The sequence below is a fragment of the Mustela nivalis genome (assembly GCF_964662115.1).
Source record: "Mustela nivalis genome assembly, chromosome: 8".
In the NCBI taxonomy this organism is placed as follows: domain Eukaryota; kingdom Metazoa; phylum Chordata; class Mammalia; order Carnivora; family Mustelidae; genus Mustela; species Mustela nivalis.
This window is the reverse complement of record NC_139027.1, coordinates 58012001-58038460: the sequence shown is the minus strand read 5'-3', so window position 1 is coordinate 58038460 and position 26460 is coordinate 58012001. Positions and strand designations below refer to the sequence as shown.

Genomic DNA, 26460 nt, shown 5'->3' with positions numbered 1-26460 from the left:
AGGAATCTTGCATTATTCTGGGGGTTCTTTAATTGACCTTCCATTAGAAAGACGATTGTCATTGCCAGAATGGCAACCTGAGAATATTAAGTCCAAGAAAGCTTTAGAGGTCTGTACTTCTTTTCCTACCAGAAGTTCCAGACATTTATTAGAAATTCAGGATGGAGGGGCGACTGGGTGGCTCCGTGGGTTGGGGCCTCTGCCTTTGGCTCAGGTCATGGTCCCAAGGTCCTGGGATTGGGCTCCGCATCAGGCTCTCTGCTTGGCGGGGATCCTGCTTCCCTCTCTCTTTCTGCCTGCCTCTCTGCCTGCTTGTGATCTCTGTCTGTCAAATAAATAAATAAATCTTAAAAAAAAAAAAAGAAAAGAAAAGAAATTCAGGATGGATAAGGAGGTCGCCACTAAGGGAAATGGTTTCTAGCTCCGTGCCTCCCAATCTGTGTCAGGTGTTTAAGATAGACACCTTCTTGATTAAGCATAAATTATTATTTTGCATATACTTCAATCCTTAAAAGGCCTTCTTTATTCTTCATTCCCTAAAAAACAAAGCTTCGTAGTAGCACTGCCCAGAGAAAAGGGAAGGAAACAGCAGTGGGATAGGGTAGAAGATGTGATAGGTTCTTTTAATGTTCTTTGTTGTATTAGCTGTTCATATCTATAGATTGGCTGGGAAGAATACAAATTGTTCTGTATTTGCATTTGGTGCTCTATCAAAGAAATGGGAAGAGTAAAGGTTAGGGATATTTATTACAACTTGAGTTTGAATCTGTGTCTGGGTTTTTTTGAATCTGTATCCTAAGGTTGAACTTCCTACAGCTGGCAAATACCACATGTAACATTAAATTTGTCTTTCAGCCAGCCTTTCTTAGCTTGGCTTGATAGGGAGGATTGTGAGATGGGTTTTGTGTGTTTTGACCTTAAATCATATAGAATGATAGGCAGTTCTGTAGAGGAAGTCTCTAAAGCTTGGTGGTTTTTTTTCATTGTTCAATCTTTGGTTTTTTTTTTTTTTTTTTTTTTTACTGTTCTCATGTAGACAAATCTCAAACAGCTTCTATAATTATCTTTCAACTTTGCAGTTACATTTATTGTTATCTCATCTTGGCATTTGCCCAGAATATAAATTAAATGTTTCTATCACTAATTTTTAGGAATGTGGACTGGGAATGCTGGCTTTCAGAATATCACTTCAACAAAGCAGCAAGTCTGTAAATGTCTTTGAGTCCAACAAAAACTTTTTAAAAAATCATTATAAAGTTCTTGATCTATTTTAATCCATCTGTGACACAGAATCAAAAAATTCATGTGTTCCTTAATTTAGATGTTGTATATTTAGTAGATTTTTCTTCTGAATTATTTCTTAAATATAGGAGTTGGGTTAAAGATTGGGGGAGAGATATTCCAGGTATATATGGGGCAGCAGGGTGGGGGGTACTTAAACTATGACAAATTTTAAATTATAGTTAAGTCAGCCAAGGGATGAACCGTATAGTTGATGTCATGTTAATTCTAGTTTAAAATGTTCTGCAGGATTTTTTTATTTACCTATCTATCATAGTTATGCAGAGGTGCTCATCCATTGTTAGGAATTTTTACAAATGAAATGTTGCTACTTACTAGTGGAAACATACATTTAGATTGGTTATGGAACACAGAGGTGTGTTTCTTAGCTAAAAGAAGTTATTTATGGACCATTGTTTGGGTCACTTAAAAGTTTTACTAGAGTCATAAACTTAGTTGTGTTGTGATTTATGCCTATAAAAAGAGCACAGTTAGAAAATGGCTATTCTAGAATTAGATTGTATGCTGTCACCAGATTTCCTCTTTTTTTTTTTTTCTCTGTTGGATTTCAATATGACAGAACATGGATTTTAAAAAGTTTTTGAAGAGTGATGTTAAATATCTCATTTGTTAACAATTTTAGGTATTTGGGAGGAGAGGCTATCTACATTAAATAAACTGCTTTAAGAGTTACTTAATTTACTAATTTCTGCTCTCACGAGTATCTTAAAAGTATTATGTTGGCTTTAACTCTGTCTGTATAAATGTTTTCTTCTGCCCAGATAACAAATAGAAGAATTTATGTTGGAGGCATTTGGTTGGATCAGTCAGTTAAGCATGGGATTCTTGGTTTCGGCTCAGGTGATCTCAGGGTCCTGGGATTGAGCCCTAAATTGGCTCTGCATTCAGGATATAGTCTTCTTGAGATTCTCCCTCTCTGGGGCACCTTGGTGGTTCGGTCATTTAAGCATCTGCTTGCTATGAGCTCAGGTCATGATCCCAGGCTCGTGGGTTCGAGTCCCCCATGAGTCTTCTTGCTCGGCAGGGAGCCTGCTTCTCCCTCTCCCTCTGTCTGATGTTCCCCCTGCTTGTGCTCCCTCTCTCTGTCTCTCTGCCTGAGTGACAAATAAATAAATAAATAAAATCTTTTTTTTTTTTAATGCAGAGATTCTCCCTCTCCCTCTCCTTATACCTCTCCCCCGATCTCACCTCTAAAATAAATAAATCTTAAAAAAAATTTATGTATGTGGGAGGGAGTATTTTTAGTTTAGTTTTTTTTTTTTTTAATTTATTTGACAGAGAGAGATCACAAGTAGGCAGAGAGGCAGGCAGAGAGAGAGAGAGAGAGAGAGGGAAGCAGGCTCCCCGCTGAGCAGAGAGCCCAATGCGGGACTCGATCCCAGGACCCTGAGATCGTGACCTGAGCCGAAGGCAGCGGCTTAACCCACTGAGCCACCCAGGTGCCCCTATTTTTAGTTCTATTGAACTATTCTGCTAAATTAACATTTGTAGGACTTGTTATCACACAAAATGTTTGAACATAAGCTTCAAAGCTACATTTATAAAATAAGTTTGAGTTAGGTATTGAAAAAGAACAGGTGAACAATAGTCTGATTATCCCTTATTTTATTATAAGTAATAGACAACATAATTACTATCTAGATAGCTAAGCATGTAAAACAACCTATGTTGGCATTTTCTTCCCAAGGTACTTAGGCTTGGGATGTTTTCTTTTTCTATGTTTTTCTATTTTTATTTGTTTTCATCTATCAGGCATTTCTGTCACCTTTAGTGAGCCATCTTTAGTGAGATCTGCCTGTCAGAGAGATTCCCAGCTTTGCCAAAAGCCCCAATAGTCTTGTCTGACACAGATAAGCCTGTAAAGTCTTGGCTGAAATTGAGGACAAGAAACGAGGAAGCAGCCCTGTGTCCTTTTAAGTGAAAATTTTGATGCCATAGACAGAGGCGCCTGGGAGTTGCCAGTGTCTTTTAAGGGTTTATTCTTTAAGGGATGTAAAACTGGAAATTAAGAATTCCTTAATTTTTTCATCTGGCCTGGGGGGAAGGGTATTTTTTTTTTCTTCCATGAAGTTGCTAACCCCTTTGGTTCTCTTATGAGGCAGTACTTCCATAAGGGGGATGTTCTGTAAAATAGACCCTTACTAACATTATTCCAATTTTCTCATTTTTCTCCAGCTTTGATGGCTAAGACGGAAACATTAGTAGAGATGGAATGGAACTATATGAACAAGTGAAGATTAATCCTTTTATTCCCACATGCCCCTGCTTCCTAAAAGTGTTTATTAGTGTTTCAGATATACCAGGAATGCATATAGGTGCCAAATTTGAGGCCATTTGCTTATATAGTCTTAATTAGTTGATACTACTGAAATCCTTTGAGAAGGTGATGAGATCATAGGATTGAGCCCTTTTAATTTCCTGGTGCAATAGAAATAAATCAGTTATAGCTTACCAGCTGTTTGGATGGCTGTCTGATTTTTCTGTTGGTGTTTTTATGTTTTTAAGATCTTAGCAAAGCCATGTCTCAAGATGGTGCTTCTCAGTTTCAAGAAGTCATTCGACAAGAGCTAGAATTATCTGTGAAGAAAGAACTAGAAAAAATACTTAACACAGCACCATCACATGAGTTTGAGGTAAGGATTCCACAGGGTTTTTTGCTTCCATCCATCAATATACTAAATTCCTATTGCTGCTATTAATTATCCAGCCTGAAATAAGCACAAAAATATAAGAGCAATAAAAAAAAGTAAGGATTGCTTAACAATTAAGGATTTTTAGCATTTACCCATTGTTAAACTATTGTCCTTTCTTTTTTAATTCTAGGAAGTTTCTAAAGTCTAAGAATCAGAACAAAATTTTATTTGTTCTATTCTAATATCATTGGGTAGAAAAATGGATACCAGTATTTAGTTAGAATTGTGAGAAGTTTATCAACCATATATCCTGCTGCATGCCTTTTTCCAGAGAGCCAGTTTTAATAGAACCATGCTACTTTGTCAGCTATCATAGAGGTTTCCCATCATAGACAGTTATTTTTCCTTTTCGGCTTATAAATCAATAGATCATCCTTTTCGTTTTCAAATTTGTTTGTACTTAATGTTTTGAGTTTAGATGTGTCTTGTTCCTTTTTCTTTAGATAAAGATTAATTTTCATTTAAAGAGGCAGTGAAAGATACTGATGAATAAATGTAGGAACCAGTTGAAATTTCCATGAACCTAATGGTGTTCAGTTTATGTGATGCTCGTGGGAGATTTGGAGGATGATTTGCTTCTATTTCTTTAAGTCTGGTTCCTGTTAGCTTTTTTCCTTCACTTTTAAGTTGGGGATTTAGAAAAGTCTCTGCTCTACTTCATGTTCGAATAGTATAAGAATTTCATTGAAAGATGTTTTAAATGTATAATATGTATTTTTATTTAATAAATAGCAAGCATTTTGCTAGTTGTAACAAGAACTTCTATTTTAATAGCACACCAAAAAAGACCTTGATGGATTTCGGAAGCTATTTCATAGATTTCTACAAGAAAAGGGACCTTCTGTGGATTGGGGAAAAATCCAGAGACCTCCAGAAGATTCGGTAAGTTTTAGATAATATTTAGGAAAATTTAAGCTAATTTGAAACGTGGGTTTAAATTGGGGCTGAGGTACTGTGGGTAAGAACCATCACTTGAGACATAGACAGGAATTGCTTTGCGTTCTCTTCTCTCATGCCAAAACTACAGAGATAACCTACTGCTTTTCCTTCTGTTAGTCCCATATTTATAGTCCTGCAGAGGACTTAGGAAAGTCTAGTCTCCCTATGACACTAACTCATACCTTTTTTTTTTCCTTAGGGATTTTATTTATTTGAGAGAGAGAGAGAGAGAGAGAGTGAGAAAGCAAGCACAAGCAGGGGGAGGGGCAGAGGGAGAAGCAGACTCTCTGCTGAGCAGGGAGCTGACTGAGCCACCCAGGCACCCCATCACTACCTCATAACTTGACATCCCTGAACATGAGGTAATTCTTTTGCAAAGTACCAAGCACACAGTAAGAGCTTCATTTATGTTCTTTTCTTCCTTCTGTCTCTCAAAGCATCTGATATCTCATAGCCTTTAGTGTCTTGTATAGATGTTAAGTCGCCTACTTAAAGCTCTCCTCATGCCTTGAAACCATCTTTATAGCCATATTTCCCCTGCCTGCTTTTCACATGTTGTATTTCCTGGCTTTTAGACTTCTGTGTATGTCATTTTCTTGGAATACTTTGGTCTCCACCTATCGAATGCTGCTCATTGTTTGAGGCTCAGGCCAAATACCTTCACCTCTGTCCTCGACCCTTACCATAAAGCTGCTCTGAAGAAGTATAGTGCAGTAGTATCAGAGGTACAAATCCTAGTTTTACTACTTAGGAGTTTTACGTAAAATGTGAATAAAACCAAGTTATTTACGTACTTTAGAGGGTGGCTATGAGGCTTTATTAAGAAATATATGTGGAAACATGTTAAACCATGAAGCATTTTTCAGATACCAGTGGTTTTTTCCACCATCATGTGGCACTTAGCTGGCTTGAGTAATAGTTGATTGTATGCATGTGTTGCCGTCTTTCTAGACCTTGAAGCCAGGGAACCCTGTGTCCTGAGCAAATGTTTGTTGAATAGATGATCTAAATGCAGTTATTGTCTAGGGAATATGTTTTGTTAACATAGTGACCTGTCTTCTCTTTCCCATTTGTAATCTGCTGCTTTGTAGTACTTTTCATTGTAGGTAGAAGAGACTTGGTAGAGGAGAGCAATTGTTTAAAGATAGTTTATCTTTTAAATGTCTATAATCTTAGGTAATCTAATATTGGTTTTAAAACCATGTTGTTTAGAGCAGGGGTTTGGCAGAGTACTGCCTGAAGGCTACTCCACTGACTGTATTTGTAAAGGTTTATTGGAACATAACTGCACACATTCACTTATATACCATTTATGGTGGCTTAAGCTAATGGAGTCTCTTATATTTTTTCCTGAGAAAATCTTAAATACAGTTTCTGGTCAGTAGTACTTTTATTTCAGTATGTGGAAAATGCTTTTTAGTGATTAAACTTGTTAAAATTATGAAATACATGCTTATTGGGAAAAAAAAATCCCACCTGAGCATTCACCTTGAGGAGTTTCTCATTGTTTATGTTGAAGTTAAAATTTTTCCTGCCTATAATGCTTGCTTGTTACTGTGTGTTTGTGTGTGTGTGTGTGTTGCTTTGGTCTTTGATTCCGTGGCCTTAGTAAATTAATTATAATTTATTTTTCTGATTTTAGGTGTAGAATTAGTAATATTTTCTCCTGGAAAAAGAGTAAGAGAATTCTGGATAATTTAATGGTTTTAAAAAAAGGAACTATTTGTGGGGCGCCTGGGTGGCTCAGTGGGTTAAGCCTCTGCCTTCTTCGGCTCAGGTCAGGATCGCAGGGTTCTGGGATCCAGCCCCGCATCTGCTCAGCAGGGAGTCTGCTTCCACCTCCCCCTCTGCTTCTTTGCTTACTTGTGATCTCTCTTTCTCTTTGTCAAATAAATAAATAAAATCTTTTAAAAAGGAACTATTTGTAAATTCAGTCAGATTTTTAAAAGTGTTTGGGAATAGGCCTAAAAGTATAACAAAAATTTAGGCAAGTGTATTTCTCTCCTCTTAAGTAACTGTAATTTTTTCCTAGGAATTTATTCCTCATTGAAATAACTTCATTTTTCTAATTAATGATGAACCTGGGTGGAAAGATATGGTTCATTCTTGCTTACATACCTGGACTTCTTTGTTTTTTTTTCTGCACAAACGTAACTGTTTGGTGATAGTGCCTACCTTGAAGGAAGGCACACAGATTTGTTACTTTCAGTATATTTTAACGTTCAAGGTTCTGCTTTGCCAGTGAGAAATTTACCTTTGTGTATTTTGAGAGCAGATTGTAATATAAAGAAGGGTTTCATGGAATACAGATTGCAGGGTGAAGAAGGAAGGGAGCGAGGGATCAGAACCACCTAGAGATTTTTCCAGTTCAGTACTACCGTCTCCAACAAAGTTCTGACAAACACTTTCAAGAGACTGTGTGCCTGTAGTGAGCCATAGTAACTGACAGGAATGCAGAGTTGATATGGAAAAAGAATAAGTAAATAAAATTCTGGATATAATTTGATTTCATGAAGTCTTTTCTCTGTTTATAATAGTGTTAAGTCTTCATTAAAAATTCTGAAACCTGGTTTTAAGCATCTTTAAGAAAATATGTTTATAATCCTGTGTGTCCTTAATTTGAAGGTTTCAGAGTTCTGAGGCAAAAGATAAGTTTGCTCCTTCATGGCCTGAGCTTCTTGAAGGCACAAATGTTATACTTTGCATGTTAACAACTTTCGCAAATAGTTCTGAGAATGAAGATCATGGGACAATGTTGTTCACCTTGCTTCCCTACATTCCTCCAGCTCCCTATCTCCCTATCTCCTTCACTACACAATGTCCGTAGTGAAGAGATTGTCTGTCTCTTGTCATGGAGATTATACAGAGATCAGTTTTCCTCTCAAAGAACACCTTTCTTAAGTACACACGGTTTTTTGCTTTTTGGGGTTTTTTTGTTTTGTTTAAGATTTGATTTATTTATTTATTTATTTATTTATTTATTTATTTATTTATTTATTTAAGAGAGAGTGAGAGCACAGAGGAGAGTGAGGGAGAAGCAGACTCCCTGATGAGCAGGGAGCTGGGGGCTGGATCCTTTGACTCTCAGATGATGAGCTGAGCCAAAGGCAAACACAGGCCATCCAGGCATTCCTGTACACATAGGTTTTGTCTTTTAAATATGTGTGATACTTGAGTCTCCTAACTGAAAAGAAAATATTGTGGTAGAATAGTTATTTCGAGTAAGGTTTCTCATATCAGCCTTGCATCAAAGCTGTGCTTGTAAACACTGTTATAATAGAGTATTTCTGTTTTTATATAGGAGTTGGCAACTACCAGTTGGCCATCTTGTTTTATAAATAAAGTTTTATTGGAACACAGTCTATACATACTGTCCTGTGACAGTGACAGAGTTGAATAGTTGGAATTGAGACCATGTGGCTTATATAACCTAATGTACTTCCTTCCTGGCCTTTTATGGAAAAGTTTTGCTGACCCCATTTTAGTATACTTATTTTTAAAAGTTCTTCAGTAGTTTTTTTACTTCTTTGGCCTCTAGAAAGTTCATACAGTACTATAATACCATTGCCTGTATTCACTGTAACTTACTCATTGTTTAAACTAGAAGACTGTATCTCCCATTCCCTTCCCCCACTTTGCTCACTCGCCTCCCCCTTCACAACCATGAGTTTATTCTGCACATACGTGGTTTTTTTTTGGAAAGCCTATTGAGTCCACTGGTGCCTGCCCAGCTCAATTGATAAACATCTGACTCTTGATCTCAGGGCCAAGTTCAAACCCCACATTGGGCATGGAGCCTACTTAAAAAAAAAAAAAAAAAAAAAAAAAAGGAGTCCATGTTTTATTGAATTATGGGTAAGAGAAAAGAATTCAGTTTATGGAGTTAAGGGGTAAGGCTTTGTTCCAATTTTGTGACTATTAATTATGTAAATGTTATAATCAAGGTATACTTGATATTTAGCTATATAAACAAGAGAAAGTTTTATTTATTTATTTAAGATTTTATTTATTTGACACAGAGAGAGATAGTGAGAGAGAGCACAAGCAGGAGAAGCAGCAGGCAGGGGGAGAGGGAGAAGCAGGCTCTCCACTGAACAAGGAGTCTGATGTGGATCGTGACCTGAGCTGAAGGCAGATATTTAAAAGACTGAGCTACCCAGGTGTCCCAAAAGAAAGTTTTATAAAAACGTATTAAGGTAAATATTTGAATTAGAACAAGGAAGGACCAGTGAGCATGTACACCTTCATTTGACCATTTCATTGTTTTCTAGAGAGGTTGTATCTTATTCCTGACCAAACTTAATGTTTGAGTTTATATGTTGGATAGATAGGGATGGGAACTAGATAAAGAAACAAGGAGGTACAGAGCCTGCTTAAGAAGGTACTGTGGCCAGTAGTTTCTTTTGAACTTGAACTTAAAACCGAACATTATCACTTGGCTGACAGTGATCTCTGGTGATAATAGGGTACATTCTCATTTATGTAAAAAAACTGTTCTCTAAAGAAGATTTTTCCATTTAGATAGGAACACAAGGTCCCTGGTTGACTTGTCATTGTTCTTGTTTTAAAGTTCCCAGAAGGGTGAGGATTTATTTGTAAATGGGGAAGAGTTACATAGGGTCAGCTCTTTTTTTTTTAGCAGAGAATTGGCATGAAGAATATCACATAATACAATTTTAGCCTCAATAGCTTTTTTTTTTGTGCTACATAAAATAACTGAGAGCTTTTCTTGGTCTATCAGTAAAAAACATTAAAATGTGTATGTTTAAATGGGAAGGCATTCTGAGAAAGTTAGCATATATGTGCAGAGTAAAAATACACAGTGTTTTTTTTTTTTTTTTGGAAGATGAATCATAGTATATTGTGCAGCTAATGTTTGCACATCTTTTTTTGAAAGACTTACTGGAGGCAGTTTGGCTGAGGATTTGACATGATGTGACACAGGATGGTTTGCTTTGAGTATCCCTTGTTGGGTGAAAATTTTCCAACTGCAATTACCTAATGGTATAGCCATTCGAGACTTGTTTTTTGTGTGTACAAAGAAAAATAAGATCTTGAATGTGAAAGTCCTCCACAAAAGGAAATAGTGACATTTAAGGAAATGGCCCTAAGGATATGGCCGGATACCAAGATTTTAATCTTTTCCTTGATTTTGAAGTTTTAAACTGGTAATATATAGAACTACTAATGTAAGCAAATATGTATGTACTAATTTAGCAAATATTGCTAAAGATCTAATTCCCTACTTCTGATTCCATGACAAAATCAATAGTATTTAATTTTCCCCAGGACTACCTTCCTTCACATGCCTTTATATACAGGGCCTTTATTTCTGGAAGGGAATGTGACAAAGAAGGCTGATTTGGGGACTGTTATTTTTAACTCCATTTTGGTTACTTATTTCACTACAGAAATAGTGATGGTAAATATGTGGCCATTTTAATGTCAGTTCCATTATTGGCTTTGAGAGGCTCCAGGTAATTGTGTTAGAGCAAGGTCTCTAACGACTGCCCTTGTGTCTAGAACAGAGGACCATCTAGTCTCACAATATTGAGTTCCTTGGAAAAATTGTAACATGGGTATAGATGGTAGTACACTCTGTGAACATGCCATTGCCCCCTGCCCAACCCCTACACACAGATTTTGGACATTGGCTCATGTTTTTCAAGACCTAATAGAAATAATTTTATTTACTATAATGTCCAAGTTTATCTTTCATGTAGGCATTTTGTGTCTTAAAATCAGATGAAAAAAATATATCTGTGAGGTTCTTCTATCTCACATCTTCAACTGGGGTACAACTGTGAGGGAATTTACATTTATTAACTGTATAATAGTCCTGAACCTACAAGATAGATAGACCAATCCTACCTACAGTTCTTTCTATCCTGTAATTTCCTGGGGATATTTTACAGTTCAAACCCATTTTGACCCTTGAATAAGATGAGTTTGAACTGGGCGCCTGGGTGGCTCAGTGGGTTAAAGTCTCTGCCTTTGGCTCAGGTCATGTTCTCAGGGTCCTGGGATCGAGTCCCGCATCAGGGCCTCTGCTCAGCAGGGAGCCTTCTTCCTCCTCTCTCTCTGCCTGCCTCTCTGCCTACTTGTGATCTCTGTCAAATAAATAAATAAAATCTTAAAAAAAAAAAAAAAGATGATTTCGAACTGTGTGGGTCCAGTTATGCATGAGTTTTTTACAATGCTGTAAATGTATTTTCCCTTCCTTATTCTTTTCTCTAACTTACCTTCTTATAAGAATCCAGTATATAATGCACACACAAAATGTATATTAATCTACTATTTATATTATTGGTAAGGCTTCCATTTAAGAGTAGTCTATTAGTAGTTAACTTTTGTGGTAATCAAAAGTTAATACACAGATTTTTGACTGCCGCACCTCTCACATTGTTTAAGGGTCAACTGTAATTCTTTTTCCTTATTTTAGATGAGATGTGGACAGCAGGCTCTCTGCTTGTCCCACTGTGTAGTTAAGATGAGACCAAGATGTTTATACCAGGCATCTCAATCTGGGAGATCTTTGCAGGAATTTAAGCCCCTTAGAATTCTTGAAATTAGAGGTAAAACTGTATAAAAATATTTTTTCAGGATAGATTTCCTAGTTTCTCATCAGATTTCAAAAAGTTTTATGACCTGTATAGATTAATAACTTCTCTCTCTCTCTTTTTCCAGCATTAACACACAACTTTATGCTCTCTCTCTCTAATGAAGAATACTCTTGAATCTCATTTAAGAAACTCTTCTTGGCTTCTGCCAGTCACTAGCTGGCTCTGTAATAATAAGTGTTCTTCTCTCTTCAGCATTTTGGCCTCGAATTTGTGGAGGAAATGGATCCAGGAATGGCTAACTACAGAGCAGTTTGACAAGCAGTTCATAGGGTGCTGTGGAGGCATCTAACTTCCATGAGGGCTCAGGAAAGACATCCTGGTGTTAAGATAGTCTCCTGAGTAACCCTGAGGCAGGACTTCTCTGAGGATAGGAGGAAAACTAAAGAGGAAAACCTTGAGAATAATAGGGGAGTAGAAATCATAGACTTATAGCATGTAGCTCATCTTCTGGTTGTGGAGCATTTGGTAGGTATGTCTGTTTCCCCAAGTCTAGAGTCAGATGCTGTGTCTTTTTATCTTCCTCTTTTATTGTATCTCCTGCTCATTGGCTGAGTTTCTTAGCCAGGGGGTTCCCCTGGAGAGCTGATAGAAACTATAGTTCTCATTGAAGAGAGATATTAATGGTGGAAGATTGGAACAGAATTTCAAAAACATGCTTCACTATATACCTCAGTTTGTTTAGATTTTTCAACATTGTAAAACATAAGCCCAAAATAGATTAAAATTAGATGCTTATTCTTGTTTTGGCAGGAATTTTGGTAATTTTGGTAAACCTTATAAGGTTAATCAGCATTTTAGCTGTTAATGACTTTTATTTTTGAATGTCAGGTTTCTTGAGGTATAATTTGCATATAATAAACTTAACTCTTTTTAGTGTTAAGTGTTACAAATTTTTGGTAAATGCATACAGTCATGTAACTACCATCAAAATAGAAAATTAGAACTTTTCCATCATCCCCAAAATTTTCTTTGCACCACTTTAAAATATACTACTTTTTAAACCCTTGCAGGATTCTAGTTCCTACTTTACCTCTTCCCTTAAATACACAATCTGAGCAAATATGTATCTTTTTAATATACTGCCTTTTCATTCATTCATACTTCTCCCAAGGAAGAGGTCAGCCTAGTTTCAACTTCAGCTGGTCGTTCTCTTAGCCTTTATTCACCCACCCAGACCTATACCTTAATCTTCTATAAAGATTTTTATAGACTGTGGCCTTTCGCCTTCCCTTCTTCATTCTTCCAGGGCTGCTCCAGCAATGTGAATTACATAATTAAAATAGCAGTATACTCTACACTGCTTTAATTACGGCTGTTTAGTACTACAGAGTTTAAAGCTAGTATACAGCATAAACAGGATGATGTTAAGAGGCTTCAGTTTTATTTTTTAGGGAATTTGTGGTTATCAGTTACTTGGAAGCATTTTTTTGTCCACAGACTAATAGGAGGGTTAGCATATAGGAAACATACAAGTTTGATTTTAGTAAAGAGCAGTCCTAGTCACCTAAGCAGATTAGGTTGGATTTTGAACCTCTTATCTCTTACATTAGAACTTTTTTCCAATTCAGTGGGTCATCTACCTTTGTCTTTTCTAATCCATGCTGAAGTGGGAAGTTCTTTGAAAACTACTTTGCTGATAAATATATGGGCCAAATGCACCACAAGGTTAACTACTACGTTTATGACTTCAGCTGGCTTCTATAAAAGGGTTATGAATATAGAACTGTTTGTAATGTTTGAATTTTTCTTTTACTATCTGCATATATTACTCTTTTCCCCATTTTTATTTAAAATTCCAGTTAGTTAACATACAGCGTAATATTAGTTTCAGGTATAGAATTTAGTGATTCATCACTTATATACGATACCCAGTGCTCATCATTAGTGCCCTCCTGTTACCCACTTAACCCATCCACGGCTCACCTCCCCTCCAGTAAACCTCAGCTTGTTCTTTGTAGTTGAGAGTCTGTTTTCTGGTTTGCTTCTCTCTTTCTCTGCAACCCCCATTCCCATGTTTATGTGTTTTGTTTCTTAAATTCCATATATGAATGAAATCATATGGTTATTTGTCTTTCTATGACCGACTTATTTCACTTAGCATAATACTTCCTGCTCCTGTTGCAAATGGCAAGATTTCATTCTTTTTGATGGCTGAGTAGTATTCCATTCTTTTTGATGACTGAGGTGTGTGCGTGTTTGTATACACACATACATACCATCATGTCTTATTTGTCCATTCCTCAGTCAGTGGGCATTTGGGCTCTTTCTATAATTTGGCTACTACTGATAATGCTGCTATAAATATTGGGGTGCATGTACTTTACTGATACTTCAAATCAGTATTTTTGTATCCTTTAGGTAAATAACTAGTAGTACAATTGCTGGGTTATAGGGTAGTTCTATTTCTTACTTTTTGAGGAACCTCCATACTGTTTTCCAGAGTGGCTGTAACAGTTTGCATTCCCACCAGGAGTGTAAGAGAGTTCCCCTTTCTCTGCATCTCTGCATCCTCACCAACCTCTGTTGTTTCCCGTGTTGTTAATTTTAGCCATTCTGACTGGTGTGTGGTTATATTGTAGTTTGGATTTGTATTTACTTGATGGTGAGTGATGTTGATCATCTTTCCATGTATCTGTTAGCCATCTGTATGTCTTCTTTGGAAAAATGTCTATTCATATCTTCTGTAAAAAAAAAAAAAACAAAACATTTTTTAACTGGGTTATTTTTGGGGGGGTTTTGAGTTTTATAAGTTCTTTATATATTTAGGATACTAACCCTTTATCAGATATATCATTTGCAAATATCTTCTCCCATTCTGAAGGTTGCCTTTCACTGTGCAGAAGCTTTTTATCTTGAGGAAGTCCTAAAGTTCATTTTTGGTTTTATTTCCCTTCCCGTTGGAGACATATCTAGCAAGAAGTTGATATAGCTGATGTCAAAAAGGTTACTGCCTCTAGGATTTTGATGGATTCCTGTCTTACATTTAGGTCTTTCATCCATTTTGAATTTATTTTTATGTATGGTGTAAGAATGTGGTCCAGTTTCATTCTTTTGCATGTTGTTGTTCAATTTTCCCAGCACCATTTGTTGAAGAGACCATCTTTTTTCCATTGGATATTCTCTCCTGCTTTGTCGAAGATGAGTTGACCATGGAGTTGGGGGTCCATTTCTGGGTTATCTGTTCTATTCCATTGATGCATGAGTCTGTTTTTATGCCAGTACCATACTGTCTTGATGACTGCAACTTTCTAATATAACTTGAAGTCTGGAATTGTGATGCCTCCAACTTTGCCTTTGTTTTTCAAGATTGCTTTGTCTATTTCAGGTCTTTAGTGGTTCCATACAAACTTCAGGATTATTTGTCCTAACTCTGTGAAAAATACTATTGATATTTTGATAGGGATTGAATTAAATATGTAGATTGCTTTGGGTAGTATGGACGTTTTAACAATATTTGTTCTTCAATTCATGAGCATGGAATGTCTTTCCATTTTGTTGTGTCCTCTTCATTTTCTTTCATCAGTATTTTATGATTTTCAGAGTACAGGACTTTCATCTCTTTGGTTAAAATTATTCCAAGGTATCTTAAGATTTTTGGTGCAACTGTAAATGGGATTGATTCCTTGGTTTCTCTTTCTGCTACTTCATTACTGGTTTGTAGAAATGCAGCAGATTTCTGTATATCAATTTTGTATCTTGAGACTTCACTGAATTTGTATATCAGTTCTAGCAATTTTTTGGTGGAGTTTTTTGGGTTTTCTATATAGAGTATCATGTCATCTGCAAATACTGAAAGTTTGACTTCCTTGCTGATTTGGATGCCTTTTCTTTCTTTTGTTGTCTCATTGCTGCAGCTAGAACTTCCAGTACTATGTTGAACAACAGTGGTGAGAGTGGACATCCCTATCTTATTCCAGACTGTAGAGAAAAGCTCTCAATTTCCTCATTGAAGATGATATTAGCTGTGGGTTTTTCATATATGGCCTTTATGATTTTGAGATGTGATCTCTCTCCCTACTTTCTTGAGGGATTTTATCATGAATGGGTGTTGTACTTTGTCAAATGCTTTTTCTACATCTATTGAGAGGATCATATGGTTCTTATCATTTCTTTTATTTATGTGTATTATGTTGATTGATTTGCAAATATTGAACTGCCCTTGCATCCTGGGAATAAATCCCACTTGATCGTGGTGAATGTTTCTTTTAATGTACTGTTGGATTCAATTTGCTGGTATCTTGTTGAGAATTTTTGTATCCATGTTCATCAGGGATATTGGTCTGTAGTTCTCTGTTTTTAGTGGAGTCTTTCTCTGGTTTTGGAATTAGAGTGATGCTGGCTTCATAGAATGAGTTTGGAAGTTTTCCTTCCATTCCTTTTTTTGGAATAGTTTGAGAGAATAGGTATTAACTCTTTAAATTTTTGGCAGAATTCCCCTGTGAAGCCCTCTGGCCCTGGACTTTTGTTGGTTAGAAGATTTTTGATTAGATTAAATTTCTTTCCTGATTATCGGTCTGTTCAAGTTTTCTGTTTTTTCCTGTTTTAGTTTTGGTAGTTTATATGTTTCTAGGAATGTATTTATTTTTTCCAGATTGTACGATTTGTTGGTATATAATTTTTCATAGTATTCTCTTAAAATTATATTCATTTTTGGTTGTTACTTCTTCTCTCTCATTTGTAATTTTCTTTATTTGGTTCCTTTCTCTTTTTTTTCTGAGAAGTCTGGCAAGGGATTATCAATTCTATTCATTTTTTCAAAGAACCAGCTCCTGGTTTCATTGATCTGTTCTTTTGTTTGTGTGTGTGTGTGTGTGTGTGTGTGTGTGTGTGTTTAAGTTTCTGTACTATTTATATCTGCTCTAATCTTTCTTATTTCCTTCTTTCTGCTGGCTGGAGGCTTCATTTGTTGTCTTTTCCTAGCTCCTTTTGGTGTAAGGGTTAGTTTGTTTATTTGAGATATTTCTTCTTGAGGAGGCCTGTATTACTATATACTTGCTTCTGAGGACTATTTTGTTTTAACCCAGAGATTTCGGACCACTGTGTTTCCATGTATTTTTTAAAAATTTCTTCTCTAATTTCCTCGTTGACCCATTCATTCTTTAGTAGCATGTTGTTTAACTTCCATATATTTGTCGTCTTTCCAAATTTTTTCTTCTGGTTGACTTCTAAGTTCACAGCATGGTGGTGAGGAAAGATGCATAGTATGATCCTAATCTTTTTGTACTGGTTGAGGCCTGAATTTTGACCTAGTATGTGATCGGTTCAGGACAGTTTCCCATGTGCACTTGAAAAGAATGTGTATTCTGCTGCTTTAGGGTGAGATGTTCTGAATATATCTATTAAGTTTATCTGGTCCAGTGTGTCATTTAAAGTCATTGTTTTCTTGTTGACTGTCTGCTTAGATGATCTGTCCATTGATGTAAGTCAGGTTTTAAAGTTCCCTACTACTCTACTATTGTATTGTTACCAGTGAGCTTCTTTATATTATTGTCTTATATATTTGGGTGCTCCCAAGTTGGGGGAATAAATATTTATAATTGTTGGATCTTCTTGCCAGATAGTCTCCTTTATTATCCTTTATTGTCTCTTGTTACAGCCTTTGGTTTAAAATCTGGTCTGTCTGACTGAAGTATTGCTACTCTAGCTTTCTATAGATGTCCATTTGCATAAGTGTTTCTTTATCTCTTCACTTTAGACCTATTTTTAGGTCTAAAATAAGTCTCTAAAATAGGCAGCATGTAGATGGGTCTTATTTTTTTATCCATTCTGACACCTTGTGTCTTTTGGAGCCTTTACTCCATTTATATTCAGAGTAATTATTGATATCTATTTGTTGCCATTTTACTACTTGTTTTGTCATTTCTGGAGATTATTTTTCTGTTCCTTTCTAGTCTTAGTCACTTTTGGTCTTTCCTTCCCACTCAAAGAGTCCCCTTTAATATTTTTTGCAGGGCTGCTTTAGTCATCATGAACTCTTTTTGTTTTTGTTTGTCTAGATCATTCTTTATCTTTCCTTCCATTCTGGATGATACCCTTGCTGGATAGAGTATTCTTGGCTGCAGATTTTTCCCATTCAGCATTTTGAATACTTCTGGCTTGCCAAGTTTCTGTGGAGAATTCTGCTACTAAACTCATGGGTCGTCTTTTGAGAGTTAGGAACTCCCTTTGTCTTGCTGCTTTTAGAAATTTTTTTCTTTATCACTATATTTTGCAAATTTAACTACAATATGTCTTGGTATTGGCCTGCTTTTGTTAATTTTGATGGGAGTTCTCTATGCCTCCTGGATTTGGATATTTGTTTGCTTCCCTAAGCTAGGGAAGTTTTCAGCTATCATTTCCTCAAATAAACCTTCTGCTCCCTTTTCTCTCTCTTCTGGGACTCTATTACAAACATTATTACATTTGATGAAATCGCTGAGTTCCCTAAGTCTACTCTTGTGATTTATTGATCTTCTTTAACTCCTTTGTTCAGCTACATTTTTCCGTAATTCTGTCTTCTATATCACTTGTTCATTCCTCTGCTTTTTCCATTCTTGTAGTCATTATATCCAGTTAGTTTTAAATCTCAGATACTGAATTTTTCATTTCTGCCTGTTCGGTGTTTTAGCTCTTTAATCACTGTGGTAAGGGTTTCCCTGATAACTTCCATGCTTTTCTCAAGCCCAAGGAGTATCTTTATGATTGTTGCTTTAAAATCTGCATCTGGCATATTGCACATATCTGTTTCAATGAGATCTCTGGCTGTGATCTTTTCTAATTTTTTCTTTTGGGATGAATTCCTCCATCTTGGTATTTTGTCTAGGCCTGTATCTTTTTCTTTGTGTTAGAAATCCTGTTATGTTTCCTGCTTCTGTGAGTAATGGCTTTATGAAGAAGAGGTCGTATAGCATGCCGGGCCTAGTGGTTCAGGAAATGTCTCTGGTGTGTGCTGCATGCTCTCTCTGCTGCTGTGTTTTGGCTGCTCTATCCCTCAGGGCCATCATCTCCAGAGGCTCTTCTTGCCTGTAGTGAACAGTGTTTGGACCTTGGCCAGAGTGTGTCAAGTTTTAACTAGGTGTGCTCTAGTCGGATTCTTAAATGAGACCTGATGCTTCTCTCACTAGAACTGAAACTTTGCAGAGCTCTGTAGTTGGTAGTTGTGGTGTGTGCAGGGGTTTGTGCTGGTCTTCTGGGGAAAGGGCCAGCTGCACTGGTACTTAGGCACACCTGCCTGAAAAAAGCAGTACCAGCAGAGCGTCGGGGGATGGAACCTAGTGTAAGCAGATTAGGCAGCCAGTGTTGGTGCTGTGCTGTTTACTGAAGTTGGTTTATGCTGAGTGGCAGGGGAGGAAAATGGTGCTACTCAGCTCCTTTGTCCATGGAGAAGGATGTCTGTGCTTGTTGCTCTCAGGGAAACACTCCTGGAAGAGCAAATAATTGAATAAACTCCCCTCATACATCACAGGTATTTTTCAGATTGCTATTTTCACAGTGTCTCTCTCGGAGTTGCTTGCTGCCTGGAGCAATGTAGTACACCTTGGGCTCTATCACAGCCAACCCTGCCAACTTTTAGAACTCTACACCTGGTTGGTGGGGACCTGCGTTGGTCTTCTGGGTGAAGGTCTTGCCATGCTAGGACCAAAGCACGTTTGACCCAGAAGGGTAATTGTGCTAGAGTGCAGAAGTGTGGGATTTGTGGCAAAGCAGGCTAAACAGTCAGTGTCTGTCTTAGCCATCCTCAGCACTTGTCTCTGTGCCTGCGCTGGTTGGAGGGTAGTGAAATGGTATCTGCAGGCTGCTTTGTCCCCAGGGAGTCAGTGCCACCTCTCACAGATGCACTTCAAGATGAGGGGACAGTCTTCCCATCATGTATCCTATGTGATCCTCAGATCACACAGTTTGCCCCAGGGTTGCTTGCCTGCCTTCTCTCCAGAAGTAGGGCAGAGCCCTTAAGTCGCTTTCCCAGTCCAGGCCACGAATCTCCAAAACTACACTCTTTGAGCCCCACTGGTTGCAAAACACAAAAACTAGAAACTCTGCCCCTTTCGTTTTCCCAGGCAATGGCTTTAGGGAAGTGTTCTCCTTGTGCATTCCCCTGTGCATCCCATTCTTTTGCCTTTCCCTGTAACCAGGGCTCTTTCCCATCTGCAGCACCTGAGATCTCTTTCTTCCCCAAACAATGTCTTTATACTTTCTACCATCCTTGATGTGGTCTTTTCCCTCCTGCTAGTTGTGCAGTTTGTTCTACAGTCCTCAGGTCAATTTCTTGGGTACTCAGAATGAATTGATAGTTATCTAGCTGTGTATGAGTGACAAGGGAAGCCTAGCATCCTCCTACTATACCACCCTCTTAGTTCCCCCTGCCTGTATATATTACTTTTGCCCTTTGCAGTAAAAAAAAATACCCCAAAGTCATGGAACTTTCTAGAATTTCTATAAAAAATTGTAGAAGCCCCAGTAGCCTGAAGGATAAAGGTATTGGCCGCCTAGAATTTCTATAAAAAATTATGGATTACATTAAGTTTTAGTTGGCACCTTCTCTTCATAATTACCTCATACTTCATGGGATCACTTGCTATCTGTAACTGCCCTGTTTTCTGTTACTGTCATTTGAGTTTTCTGCTAATTCTTTTTTTTTCTTTTAAAGATTTTATTTATTTATTTGACAGAGAGAGACACAGTGAGAGAGGGAATACAAGCAGGGGGAGTGGGAGAGGGAGAAGCAGGCTTTCTGCTGAGCAGAGAGCCCAGTGTGGGACTCAATCCTAAGACCCTGAGATCATGACCTGAGCCAAAGGCAGACGCTTAACAACTGAGCCACTCGTGTGCCCTTTTGCTAATTCTTATATTGTCATCTCTTTAGTTTATTGGGCTTAAAGTACAAAGCTGTAATAAAAGTATTACCATTTCACATCTCTTCAGCATTTTGAAAGTTGCTACAGTTTTTAATGGGAGGTCGGTAGGTATGGGACTTTAAGAGGCAAAGATAGCAAAACTAAAAAATAGTGTTATAAGTAAATACATAAGAATTATAGTAAGTGAAAAATGATTTATAATATATGTTTTAAATAACTTTTTAATTTTAGATTAGTTTAATTTATAAAAAAGTTACAAAGAAACACTGTGTTTTTTTTTCCTATATAATTTTTTATTTTTTATAAACATATATTTTTATCCCCAGTTAACCTGGTGAAACACTGTGTTTTTAACTAAAAACATTATATAGCTATCCAAGCTGGGTTTTGTTATCTATATGCTATTTTTAAACTTCCTGCTGAGTCAAAAGAAGCACAAAATAATTTCTGAAAGTGCTGATGGAATTTTTATCCCAAGCTTATAACAGAAAATATATAAAAAGATAGCTGAGAAGAAACATGGAAATGGCAGAGGGGTACCTATGACTAGACTAAATATGAAAATCGTAGAAGTAAACCATTAGACAAATATTTCTATTTATAGATGGGTATGTTTAAGATCAATGTTTTCAGTGTACATAGTCCTAAAGCCTTCAGGAGATTGGAAAGTTTTCTGTTCTTTCAAAAGAACATAAAGAAATACCAACCCAAAAGTCATTTTTTTAAAAGATTTTATTTATTTATTTAACAGAGAAAGAGAGAGCAGCAGAGGGAGAGGGAGAAGCAGGCTCCCATTGAGCAGGGAGCCCAATGTGGGACTCTACCCTAGGACCCTGGGATCATGACCTGAGCCAAAGGCAGACACTTAACAGACTGAGCCACCTAGGCACACAAGTTTTTGTTTTTTAATGAATTGAAGCTTTAGGCATTTTTCATTTTAAAAAAATTTCATAAAAACCTATATACATACAGCTCTTTATGGCTAATATTTATCATCAGTGTTGGGTGCTTATATGTCACATATTGTACTGAATTCTTTATGTTTGTGATCTCATTTAATATTCACAATAGACCTGGAAGACAGGCCACTATTATGCTCATTTTACAGAAGAGGAAACAGAAGTTCAGAGTTGGTAACTTGCCCAAGAAGAAGAACCCTGATGTGAACCAGGTAGTCCAACAGCCTGGTTCTTTGATATCCTTTAGTTACAGTAATGGAGCTCTTCAGAAAGTATAGAATCTCTAGAGCACAGAATTTGGTGTTCTTTATGTGCTTATTAACAATAAAATAGTGATATTAAAATAATAGCCATAGAAATAATAATGGCAAGCATTTATGCAGCAATAACATGCCAACCATTGTTCTCAGCTCTTTACATAATCCTCACATAACTCAGGGAGCTCACTATTATCTTTGTTTCACAGTGGAAAACTCCTTGAGAATCAGAGGGATTAAGTTGTCCACATAACTTAGCTAATGAATGAGAGGCTCAACCCAGAGTTTAGGTCCAGATCTATCCAAGCTCAGACTCTTAACCACTATGGTGTATTATAGAACAATCACCGGTTGCCATCAATCAAAGACTTGAAAGTCTTTAAAGCATAACTCTCCCATCATATTTCCATTCTATGAGTAAAAGAACTGTTGGGTAGGTTTCACTCCTTTCCTTTGAGCTTAAAGTACCTTCACTTCTCTTTGAGGTTCTCCCAGCAAACATTTAACAAATCCTAAAGAGCTACTATGTGATGGGCATTGATCTAGGCACTGGGATACAAGTGAACAAGATAGAAAAGGGCCCAACACTCATTGAATTCATTCTAGTGGGAGAGAGAAAGTATAAATGCATACCTAAGTGAGATAATTTAAAGATTAACTTCTTATTGCCGTTCTCCTGGCAGGCTTACTTAGCAGTCACATCTCCCTGGCTGAAGTCTTTTTTTTTTTGTTTACCTGTAGTACTATATGATGCATTACTTTTATTATATTTTTATTATACAAATTTCTCAAACATGTGCTATTTTAATTATTGGAAGTAAAATAAATAAATAAGTAAAGACAGTTACTTCTTTTAAAGAGCTTCCAAGTTTGTACAGTGCTTCCCAACCTCTCCTGTATAGTGTAGAAAATCAATGGGATAAATACAAGAGGTTGTTTAGCTGGGAGGGGGACACTTTAGCTACCTCAGATTCTTCCTAGCTGCCTTGAGGGCTAAGGGAATCAACAGCATAGGCATGTAGTAGAAAATTGGTTTGGAATTTTTGGTTTAGTGGGGAGGTGTTGGCACAAAGGTATGTTTATAGTACAGTGGTATAATGGCCATGAGGGTAGTTCTGAAGACACTTAAGTGACTGGCTTCCACCTAACCAACTAGAAAAATTAACTGATATTCTCTGTTTTCTTTGACTACTTGGTTCTACTCTATTGTAAGTTCTTCTCTCATTAGTGGAATAGCTTGTTCACTAAAAGATAGTTTGTTTATTCCCATACTTATTCATACTAGTTGTATTTGTTCTAATGGCATAATGCAATTAATTTTTTTTGGTAAACTAATGAATTGGGCTTAAAATAATTATGAAAATTGAGTTGAATGCTTTGGGGGAAAGCAGTTGTTAAATTAGGTGTGGTGAGACTGAGATGAAAGATTAAGAAAATTGCATAAATCTAGAATGATCTTTGCACGCAGACTGTTTTACAGAGAACTATGTTCTTGGTCCACTTTGAACTGAAACTGGAAATCACAGGTGGTATATTTTTGGTATGGTTTATGCATAAGATGATATACCTCTGGTCAGCAAATCCATACCATATCTAAGGAAAAGATCTTTGTGAATGAATAAACAAAAAGTTGATGTATTTAAGACGTTTTCATGATTCTATGTTTAGACTATTTTTTAAATTAAAAAAAATTTTTAAACCTCTCCAGAATGTTTTGAATAAATGGGTTTCTGTTATTTGTACCAAGTATAAAAGGAAAAGGAGCAGCTAGAGAGTTGGGAAGTTAGGGATGAAGAGGTGATGTTAGAATCGAGGCTTGAAGTTTAACTTAGTGTTTGCCCAAAAATCAGGTGGACATTTCAGGTTTAAGAGAATAAGGTGGAGGTGCCTGGGTGGCTCAGTGGGTTAAAGCGTCTGCCTTCGGCTCAGGTCATGATCCCACGGTCATGGGATCAACCCCCACATCGGGCTCTCTGCTCCATGGCAAGCCTGCTTCCCCCTCTCTCTCTCTGCCTACCTCTCTGCCTACTTGTGGTCTCAGTCTGTCAAATAAAGAAATAAAATCTTAAAAAAAAAAAAAAAAAGAACAAGGTGGAGAGTGGAAAGTGCTCTGTGAACTACAGTTTTTATAGTACTGCTACAGAGTAAGAATGGAAATGAGTGAGAGTTGTAGATAGACCAGGTATACCTACCTTGTATACAGAGCAGGTCTCCATTTCACTGTCAGGAGGGATCAGTTTGGCTTAGCTAAGATGATAGAAAATACAGGAGATGGTAGGCAGTTGGAATCTATTTTTAGGAGGCAGGTAAGGGGTGGCTGTTAAGTTACACTCGAAATTACGTGGGAAATTCAGATACTTAAAGTTCTTGGTCACCATTACAGAAATCCGTACTTTTAATTTTTGCTATTTTTTTGGTTTTGTTTTTAGCCACTTTTATTAGGGCTAACTGACCTTCTTGCTGTTTAGTTTCTATATGTTGATGATGTGTACTGAGCAAACTTTGATGGTTTAAATTATCTCATCTCGTGATCTTGGGCTATAGTATTCTCAATTACATGCTATACAGCAGGTATCTGAGCAGTTACCTCATGCTCAGTGTCAATCGCTCTATATTTCACCATTACAAAACCAACTACATTTGTATACTGAATTTATTCTCTTTCAGTGTATTAACACTTTTTCTCCCAGTTTAGCAACAATGGCAGTGAAGTCAAGAACACACATGCCAGATTTTAAATCCCACTTTCATTTCTTTGTAGCCACATAACATTGGACAGGTTATTTAGCTGTATTAAACCTCAGTTTCCTTACTCATATAAAGTAGACACAATAAAGGTGGGATTTTAGTGAGGGTTATTGAAAATGCATGTGATTTTTTTTTTTACTATTTATTTGCATATTTACCATATGTCAGGCACTCTGATAAAGACTCAGTAAATGTTTGTTATTGTACATTCAACAGATATTTATTAAGTACCTTGTAGATATCAGGTGCTTTCCTGGGTACAGTAAAAACAGAATTATATTAAGATTATAGAATTATCTATTTTTAAAATTGTATAACTTTCTTCTGTAACCTTTAGGATTGTAGGAGGTAGGTACTCTGTCAAACCAGTGAGAATAAACAACATAATATCCTCCACAATGAAGATGATTAGCTGTACCCTTCTGTTTGAGTTTTATTGAAGATCCACATAGTGAAAGCCCTAGGGTATATGTGGAATTTTATTTAACCAGCAACTCCATCCATGTTTATAGATTTTTTATCTGCTAAACTCAAGATATATGTGAGGGGTTGGCCTCATCTCAGAGGACTATCATAGCTATTAAAGGAATCAGGTGCCCATTTTCATACTGTGTGGAACTGTAGGTACCTAAAGGGGTGTGTATGTGTAAAGTTAAGTGAGCTGGGGAAGCTTTGCAGAATGTTGCTGGCACTGGATTGTCAAAGCTTAACTGAAATAGTAGGAAGGATGACTGATCACCATTAGGATTTGTTCTTTGACCATCTGGCATTGAGAAAGGCTTTTTCCACTTTGGAAATCAGATGTTTTTTCTTAGTTTTTTTGATGGTGGGCAATAATGACCCAAATTCATCACTTGAAGAAAATATATTAATAGGAACCGTTGACAGGAGTCTGAGGATTGTGAGTTTGTACAGTTGTATCAGTTTGTGTTATTTCTGGACATTCATCTATAGTTGGATGTGTAGATTGATGCTAATTTTCTCTAGTATAAAAATCCTGGAGGAATTAAGATGGTGGAGGAGTGGGGAACCCTAATTTCATCTGGTTCCTGGAATTCAGCTAGATAGTTATCAAATCATTCTGAACACCTGCAAGATATTCAGGAGATGTGAGAAAAGAATTGCTGCAACACTACAAATAGAAAAATGACCTAAATGACCATTTAGAAGGTGCAGAGAAGTGAATCTGAGGCGATATATTCGAAGCTAAACCACAGGGGAGGGAGCCTCCATGAGCCAGGTGCCAGAAAGTGTTAAAAGCAGCAGCTTGAAAAATTAGAACTTTTAGAAGTCTGCTGAAAGATGCTCAGGAAGCAGGGTGGAATCGCAGGTGGGACAGCATGGTCACGGGAACCCCTGTGTCACAAAAAGGAAGGGGGTGCCTGAATGTGGCAGAGTTCCCACTCATTGGAGTAAGGAAGGCAGCTGAAAATAGCAAGTCCAGGCACTGGCTTTCTGCTCGATGTTGTCATAAATCTCAAACCACTGCATGGTCAGCCAAATGCTCTCTGAGCAGGGGCCCAGCAAGCAACAGAGCCAAGCAAGACCCCCAACTTTTCTGGGAGGAGCAGCACAGGTATCTATAAAGTTTGGAGATTCCAAATGGGGTCCCCTACCAAGATTTAAAAAATGCTTAGTTATAGGCTGGGTGAACACAGAGTTCAACTGGAAATCAGTGAGACAAGAGCAATTGACTGATTTTCTGTGAGGGTGCACTGAATAGTAGGGGATGCAGACTTTCAGTTCTGGGGCTAGAGGTGAGGATGCTGCCATTTTCATCCCTCAGACTGGTACTGAAAGCCTTCAGGGAACTAAAGCCATATGGAGAAATCCAGAGCTGCTTACACTGAGCCCTGCCCCCTGGCAGGGGCAGTGCAATTACACCCAAGCAAAGGCACCTGAGAATCAGCACAACAGGCCCCTCCCTGAGAAGACCAGTAGGAACATCTGGCTAATACCAAGTTTACCCATCATAATGAACTGTAAAACTCCAGCTCTTGGGAAAAACAGTATATAGCAATCATGGCTTTTTTCTTATCATTCTCTGAACTTTCATTTTTAAAGTTTTTTTCCTTTTCAGCTATTATTTTATCAATTCTATAAGA

The 26460-nt window shown here is 37.2% G+C and overlaps 1 protein-coding gene across 4 annotated transcripts in view; it reads left to right on the top strand.

Moving 5' to 3' along the window:
* The window catches only part of UGP2 (UDP-glucose pyrophosphorylase 2), a 69983-nt gene that overhangs the window by 14786 nt on the left and 28737 nt on the right, over window positions 1–26460 (top strand). For all 4 annotated transcript variants that reach the window (XM_082746679.1, XM_082746681.1, XM_082746680.1 and 1 more), the window contains exons 2-3: window positions 3808–3935; window positions 4770–4877. In XM_082746679.1, coding sequence (XP_082602805.1) covers window positions 3808–3935; window positions 4770–4877 — 236 coding nt within the window. The remainder of the gene's footprint in view (window positions 1–3807; window positions 3936–4769; window positions 4878–26460) is intronic.